At 33.2% G+C, this 9,113-nt stretch overlaps 1 protein-coding gene across 1 annotated transcript; it reads left to right on the forward strand.

The window, feature by feature from the left end:
• The first annotated feature begins 722 nt into the window (after positions 1–722).
• LOC133785311 (uncharacterized mitochondrial protein AtMg00810-like) lies at positions 723–1,659 on the forward strand. The gene is made up of 2 exons (XM_062224558.1): positions 723–802; positions 1,287–1,659. The coding sequence occupies exons 1-2, from the start codon at positions 723–725 to the stop codon at positions 1,657–1,659; spliced, it is 453 nt and encodes a 150-aa protein (XP_062080542.1).
• Positions 1,660–9,113: the final 7,454 nt, after the last annotated feature.

The raw sequence follows: 9,113 nt of genomic DNA on the forward strand, positions 1-9,113 counted from the left end.
CAGTTAAGCTGGCCGGAGTCAGTGAGTATTACACTGGGGGCGGCCCAAGAGAGCCGAAGACAGTGTATTAAATAGAGGGTGCGACTAAGGGCGCTGACCCTGAATATCATTTGATGTTGTGATAAATTGTTGATTATGATCGTGAATATTGTGTTATGAACGTGATTTGTTGGCTGTTTGGATGACAAACTGTTAATCTGTTGTGTGTTACCACTGATTGGATAAATGTTATGAAATGCTAAATTCCTGGTTGTGCATTGTGAAATATTTGATAAATGATATTGATCTTGCTGTGTTATCATGCTTTCTTGCTGGGCTCGGCTCACAGGTGCTACGTGGTGCAGGTAAAGGCAAGGGTAGGCTGAATCAACCATGAGTTGGAGAGCTCTGGGGGCGAGGTGTACATTGTCAGCTGCTCGGCCGCCACGGTTGAGGAATTGTACAGGGACGGAAACCTAAAATGTATATTTTTCCATTAGAGTGGCTTGAATTATTTGTAACTCTTGGAATTTGTTGTAACTAAGACGTCTAAATCCTGTTTTGAGTTTCCATGTATTAAATTGTCATTTTTAATGAAAATAGCCAGTTTGTGACCAAAATCTTTTATTCGTAATCTGTTGATGACATTGAGTTCACACCTTGTTTAAATGACTTGATTAGCAAGTCTTGCACTATTTTAAACACACAGTGTAACGGTCTTGGTTATCCAGGGCGTTACACCTATGGAAACTAATTTGAAGTTAAGTGAAAGTGAAGGAGAGCTCTTGGAGGATCCAGGTGTGTATAGGAGGCTCATTGGAAGGTTACTCTACTTGACTATAACATGGCCTGACTTGTGCTATTTAGTAAATAGACTTAGTCAGTTTTTAGCTAAGCCTCGTCAACCTCATCTTAGAGCACTCCTAATGGGTGCTTTATTCTATACTTCAAAATACCTCATTAAAACACCAATTTTTCTATTTTACCTCACATATTAACATTATACCATACAACAGTCTCTCTATATTTTTCTCTATATCATTTAAAATATATATTTTTAATATATTTATAATAAACAAATTAATAAAATATTATATTATATATAATATTTATTTAAATATAAATACAATAGTCACCAAAAGTGTGTAAAAATATATTAAATTATTTTTACATATCACTAACACCTAGGAGTGTTGTCTCTAGATGAAGAGATTTTTACATATCAAGATTGCATTTAGTTATTTTAGCTCATGGTTTACATCATCCATTGGAAACTTATTTTGATCTTTTTTAGCTACATTTTAAAGTTTGAGGTATTTTAACTCTTCCATTGTGACTGCTCTTAGAGCTGCACAAAGGGTTTTACAGTACCTAAAGTCTGCTCCCAGCCAAGGGTTGTTTTACTCATCAAAATATGAAATTAGATTAAGAGCTTTCACTGATTCAGATTGGGGTACTTTTCAAGACACAAGAAGATCTACAACTAGCTTTTGTGTATTCTTGGGAGATTCCTTAATTTCATGGAAGTCCAAGAAGCAACATATTGTATCAAGGTCTTCGGCTGAGGCTGAATACGGGGCTATGGCGAATACAAGTTGTGAGTTGCCATGGGTGTTGTCATTACTGAGGGAGCTGAAAGTTGAGCATGAAAAACCAGCTGTTATGTACTATGACAATTAAGCAGCATTTCACATTGCTACAAATCCAGTTTTCCATGAGAGAACCAAACATATTGAGATTGATTGTCACATCATTAGAGAAAGAGTTCAGTCAGGGAGCATAATTCTGTTTCATGTGTCAACACAGGACCAAATTGCGGATGTGTTAACTAAGGCACTCTTTCCAACTTAGTTTGGTCATTTAATTGGCAAGATGGGTTTGATGAACATATGTAGTCCATCTTGAGGGGGAGTATTAACATCATTTTGTTAGTTAGTTACAATAGAGAACTAAAGTTAGTTTTGTATTTGCTTTTCTGTTGTAACCGAATAATACTTAGGTGTATTGTTGTAGCTTTAAATACTTCAGTTTGTAGCTTATTACACAACCTGAAATAAAGAAGTCTATTTTTTCTCTACAATTTTTCTCTACTCTCTTCATTTTCTTACAGCTAATAGACTAGAGATAGCAAAAACTCTGTTCACTTTCAAAGCCAATTTACCTAGCCTCGTATATTCAGCTGAATCTTTTCTCTTAACCAATCCCATAACCTCTTTCATTTCTTTCTCAAGATTCTTGTTCCAACCATTCCTCTTCTTTGCCATTTTCGAGCCAAAGTTTTCTTGTCCCGACTCAGATTCTCCCTTGGCCACCAAACAGCAGGCTCAACATTCCGTGGGAACTTTTCAAGCATGGCTCCAAGTAAAGGAAGTGGGAAATCTTTATCTAGAGCCAGAACCTTTTGTATCGCCTCATTCACATCATGAGAAGTCAGGTTTCGAAGAGCCAAACAAGTTTTATCTCTTGATAAAGTTGCTTAAATAGTCTTGAAATGTTTCTATGCTCTTTAGCTAGTTGAGAAGTCTGAATCTTATTTACCACCAGCAAAATTCCAGCAATCGCCATGTATAGAAAACTAGAGGAGAGTTTTAGTGCTAAAAGGATATCTCCAACCACATTGATTGTCATAAAATTTTATTAAATTAATTAGAGTTACCAAAAACCATAATTCTAATTAATTATGATTAAAGCCAATGTTGAGATTAATTGACATATATTCTCAATATGGTCAGCATTTAAGGTAGTTACTCAATATTGAGTTACCCAATATTTCATATCTTATTGATTATCATATATTCTGACATTCAATATGGTAGAGATCTTGATGGAAGGTCTCACATATATAAATATAGGGTTCTGGTCCCCAAGCTCACTGTTCATTCTCATACTCCATCTAAAGAGCTAGTGAGAGCTTGGAAGTCATTTACCCTCACTAATACTCTTTTGTTTTCCTTGCAGATCTAAAACTGTTAGATCGAGGTTATCAAAATCAATGGCTGAAGGTATACTCTATCGATCTCATTAATTTTGTGACAATCCTATTCAGTCTATTCCGCATATTATGATTGTTATTCATCTAGATTAAATTAATCTTATATTTGATATCAGAGCCTTATTTACCTCTGCCTTGCTATATAGTTTGCCATGAATTTTTATACATATATTATTGGTGTATGATTATATGTATATATCTCATTCATATTGGATATTCAAAAATTTGAGTTTATATTGCCTTAAATATGTTTTTCATATTAATAACATTAGAAATTATTTAATTTAATTTTCTAATGATATAGTGTGTGAAATACAAGTTTGAAACTCAATGAAGATTTTGGAATTTTTTTTGATATACACGTTAGCCAATGTTTGAAAATGTTATGGTTTTATGATTCAAATCCATTTTTCAATCTAAATAACATTAGAAATCCTTTAGCTTTTGTTTTCTAATGTATTGCTTCATCAACATGAGTTTTGAAATCCATATCAATATTTGAAACCTTGAAGAACACGTTAATGGCCGAAATTTTTGTGGAAATTAAAATTTGTTTTTGTGTTATTGTTTATAGAAAATAAAACTATTAATCTTCATATACATGATTTTCGGTGTGATCTGGGAAAAAAATCCATGAATTTGGACGTGAAAATCGTTGTTTTCAAGTCGGGTTTTCGTTCAGACCCGTTTATGGCTGATTTTTTTTTTTTTAAATTGAAGCCCCGATTTCAGTTGTTGTTTGAGTAAAATAAGGCCACAAATCTTCATATAACTAGTTTTCTAATCAATCTAGGAGAAAATAACTAGATTATTGACGTCAAAATGGCATTTTTCAGGGGGTTTATTTCAGATCGACATGACCCGTGTTAGAAAATCGGGTCACTTATGACCCTGCTGAAGGTAAGAGATGAAAGAAACGACATGTCGTTTCTATCCCACTGAAGCAAAAATGACCAGTCGTTTGGACAAGTCAAACGACAAGTTGTTTTCCCTAAGGCAGAATTAAAAAAAAAAAAGAAAAATCTGAAAAATTAAAGTTTTTAAAATATATTTTTGAAATTAATTTTGTTTTCTTGATTTTTAAATTATTTTAGGCAATAAATTTAATTTTTTATTTTGCTTATTTTAATTACGCATAAAATTTTGGTAATTTATATGTTATTTGGAAATTAGTTAAAATGTGCAAATTTTTTATTTGGTATATTATTTGCATGATTTATTTTTATTTATTGAGCATGCAATAATAATTGTACTAATTTGGGTATGTAATTGCATTTAATGTTTTACAATTAAGTTTTAGTACAATTATTTATTAAATTACCAAATATTGAGTAATTGATTTATTGCCTTATTAAGTATTAATTTTAAATTAATTATGCCATTTAATTATTTATGGAATTATTGCATTTATTTTATTATACATATAAATTTAGTAGATTGTACTAATTTTGTATGTTTATTTATGTTTTAATTCTTGTAATATTTATTATTAGTACAATTAATTATTAGAAGTAAGTGTGTAGATAACGAAAATTCTTGGTTTAACAGTTTGTTTTGTTAACTTTAACGGAATATTCTAAATATTTAACAGAATATACTTTTAAAACTAACTAAAAATAGATATTTATTAATTTTATTAATATAAATTAAAATATTATAAAATATCATTATTATAATAATATTTAATATAAGACTACATATATAATAATTATATTAATATAAATTCAAATTCAAATGTTATAAAAATATCATTATTATAATAATTGTTATCCAGATTTCCGGATAGCGTTTAGATGGATATCCTCGGGGAAGCAGAATTATCAATGTCTTTCACGGTAGGTGACCAGAGCTCGCGGATGGACAGAAAGGCTTCGCCTCTCCCGTTTAGTGTCCGGATTACTCTTTCAAGCAAACGCGACACGGAAGCTCGTCAACTCTCCCGGACTCCCGAAGGGACATCCTTCGGGGAAGCTCCTTCCAGGAGAAGCTCTTCAAGTGGTCTTCGCGGAAACAGTTCCGTGCCTCGCACGGAATAAGACCAGGCGGTCGAGTCATGGAGGAGGCATAGTTGGAATGATATCCGCCTGACACAGAATCCCGCCTGACACGCCCGACAGGTCAAAGCCGCACACATCCCAGCACGCCTAAAAGTACTATTTCGCCTACTGTTCCGCTGACAACTTGGAAAAGACGGCTGCCTTTGTGCATTCCCCATACTTTCACGTAAATATACCCACATAGAGCCTGGTAGCCAGGTGACTACGGTAATTGTATCCTCTATTTATGGCTGGTGTAATTAAGACTCATGTGAGTAGAGAAAAACCCTAATCCAAAACCCTAGCTATAAAGACCCCCTCATTTTACAATAGGGGGGACGGCCAACAAATCACATAGCAAGAACTCTACTAAAATCTCTCTAGCTTCATCTTCTCCAAGAGAACCCGAGAGAAACACTGTGGGGTTGTGAGTTCCTTATACACCAGCTGTTTGACTGTTATTCTCTACAAGTATAATAACATCGACTCGTGGACTAGGGCTCGTTAACGCCTGAACCACGTAAAAACACTGTTTGTTTATTTACATTTCTGCATTTCTATAGCTCTTGTCTTTTTATTATTCCGTTCGTATTCGTTTCCGAAAAACTCGGTAAACAATAATATATAATACAAAACTAGATATTTAGTAATTATATTAATATAAATTTAAATATTATAAAATATTGTTATGATAATATTATATAGTCCTAATTTTTACTAATTATATTAATATGAATTCAAATATTATACTTATATTACTATAAATTTAAATATTAAAACATATCATAATAATACTAATATATAATACATAATCATATATATTTTTTAAAATTATCATATTATATATATTTAAAAAAATCATAAATAATGTTTTAGTTTATTTTTTCATTTAATATGTTTATGTCATTCTTTTATATATAATATTATTTATTTATTTGAAATTTATATGGCAATGATACAAATTTAATACAAATAATTAATAAATTTTATAAATAAAACTTGTTGACCCAGAATTTGGTCAACTGACACGGAATCAGAATATGCTTGATATGAATGAATGTGTTGAGAAGAACATAATGACAAAAAGTAATAAGAACACGATATTTTTATAGTGGTTCGGCCCCAGGATCTGGTAATAACCTACGTCCACTTAGACTGATATTGATATAAGAATCAAAGGAGTGATCAAAGAACAAGGGTTCAATGAGTTTCACTAACCCCTGAAGAACAATACAATATTCCAAAGAGAATTACTCTAATCTCAAATAATTCAAAAGCCAAAAAAGTCCCTTCCTTGAGCTATCTTTTCCTATTTATAGGCTCAAGGGGGATTACATGATTTAGTTGCCAATATTATCTCCTAAATAATCGGATATTCAGGAGATTGTGTGAGTTAAATTCGGGATCTACAAAGATCTTTACAGTAATATGACATTGCATGCGGAACTATCGACCAGACTGGTCGCAGGTAAGACTGGGCTGCTTACTGCTTCTAGTACGTCCTCTGGTCGATACCCTAGCAGAGTTCTTCCAGGTGTCAGCCACGTGTCCAGGAATCACTTGCCACGTCATCAATGCTAATTTTTTGGATAACAAAACTAAATAAATGTGCATTGTACGTTGTTTGTGTCTAGTGAACTACACTAATTGACCCTAATTAACCCTATATTTATAACTATAACCCTTAGTTAATGTTTTTCACATTATAGACTCTTTAAGACAAAATTACCCATTTGTTAAACAAACAAGTAGAAACAAATCTAACCCTTACCCTTCTCGTCTCTAAGCTTCCCACCGAAAACCCTCCCAAACTTAGCTATCTTCAACGTTGCCGTCGAAGCATCGGTGGTGTTATCGTCTCCGGCCAGCACCCACGTCGTCTCCGCCACACCGACGCATGTCCACCCAGCTGTGTCGTCGTGTCCGTCCAGCAGCACTGCGTCGACGTCTCCGCCCATCCATTGAGTCCCCTTCATTGAAGCCTCCTCCCATCACCACCCTTTGTGTATCGTGTTTCTCCAAAAACATACATTTATATACAACTTACAATCAGGTAATGTAATTGTTGTTTGATTATATTTTTTATTTTCATTGTTTATGATATTCTTTTGTAGTAATTTTAAACATATTTGTTGAATTTTCATAGTGCCCACCAAGTGTTTGTAATAATGCTCAAATAAAAATGCATGGCCTCAATTTCTAGTGTGATATATATCTCTTTTTCTAATATTATTAGTTTGTTGGAATAAATTTATTAGCATTATATATGATATATAAGTGAAAATCAATTATGGAAGGAACTTGTAACTCAAATGCACTAGTTTGTTATCAAATATATGAATGAGTATTATCAAATGCCAAACATGCTAAAAGTAGCTAAAAAATAGGCACCATATTTATTTCCATTGGTTTGAGTTGAATCCTCATGGAGTGTGTAATTCCCAGCAAGTTATGATCTTTTAATGTTTATATGTGAATTTAATTGAAAAAATAGTATCTTTTAATGATATAGAAAAACTCATTTGAAATATGATTTCATTTCTACAGAATGTAAGTAATATTTTTTGTAGTTTTTGGGTTTTTGAGTGAGAAATATCTTAGATCAAGCTAGGTCAACAGTGGGATGGTTTATGGATTTTTATGGGTATATACTTTAAATACTAACTTTGTTAGAATTTTGTGTGAACAAGAGGTGAATTTAGTGTGAACTATGTCTGAATTTGGTGTGAATTATCTGTGAGGTTGGTGTGAATTTGGGTGAACTATGTGTGAACCATGTGTGAATAATGTGTGAACCATACGCGAATCATGTGTGAATTTAGTGTGAACAATATGTGTGCTTAAGAGAGTTGTTGGTAGAGGAAAGAACGAATACTGCTTGAATTTTAATATTTATGGTCATAATACAAGGTTTGGAATTAGTGAATTTGGTTTGATCACTAGATTGAATTGTGGAATTTCTCTGGATTAGGCAAAGTATAAAGAAATTACCAAGAGTAAAAGACTTCTCTAGATATACTTGAACCATAAAGAAGGTTTGTCTTCTGAAGAGTTGGAAGATGGATTCAAAAGGTGTGATGTGAAAGAAGACGTAAGGAAATTAGGTCTCTGTTTCTTGGTAGACTCTCTTTTACTACCTAGTGAACCAAAGAAGAAATGCTTTATTGATGTCCTTTCCATGGTGGAAAATGAAGATGACTTCTTTAACTATCATTGAGGGAGATTATCGTACGAGAAGACATTATTCGGATTGACAAAAGATATGAAAAGGCTAAGGAATAAATACTTGAAGAATGTTGAGCAAAAGAGAAAAAGACCAGCACCTCAATACACAATTTATGGTTATGCCATTGCTCTACAATATTGGGCCTATGAAATTTTCACAAAGTTCGCTGCATTTGCTGATCAACAACCTTTTGCCTTTCCAAGAATGTTTAGCTGGTAAGCTAAGTGCATAAAATGCTGAAAGAGAAAGATATTGAAGCTGTATTTAAGAAAAAAAGTGTAAGTTGTTGAGATTTTATTTGAGTTTGTGATTTATAAGTAATGTTTGTACCTTATTAATTTATTATTTTGTTGCAAGATCTTGTTAAGGACACGCTCAATCCTAGACTCGAAGAGAAAGAATTTCACGACTCTATTATTCAAGGACCAGATGAACTACTCATGGGTCGTGTTATTAGCTTTGTAGACAATGATGTCGAATTGGAATTTGAAAGGGAAGAACGTGAGGAACCTCCCACAAAGCTCGATGTAACAAATGGGCATCATCACGAGCAAGACCAGAAAGAGATACCAACTCCAGTTAACACTCACCATGAAAAGTTGTTAGCTGATGTTGACACTTTGAAAAGTAACCAACAAAGAATGGAGGAGAAGTTGGATTATCTAATTGAATTGGTGCTCTCGCAACATAAAAGGTAGTGATTCTGAGGATGCAATATTAGATGGGCATCTTGCTTCACCACACCATACATATATTGTGTAGCACATTTTTGGAGAAGATAGCCCTAGCTGTTAGGTGGTATCTCTTGAAGATATGGCTGGGGTGGAATTCAAGAGAAGGAGGGTTCCAACGAAAATAATTTTTGGTGCCGAGTTTACTG

Source organism: Humulus lupulus, chromosome 6, assembly GCF_963169125.1.
Source record: "Humulus lupulus chromosome 6, drHumLupu1.1, whole genome shotgun sequence".
NCBI classification, from domain to species: Eukaryota; Viridiplantae; Streptophyta; class Magnoliopsida; order Rosales; family Cannabaceae; genus Humulus; species Humulus lupulus.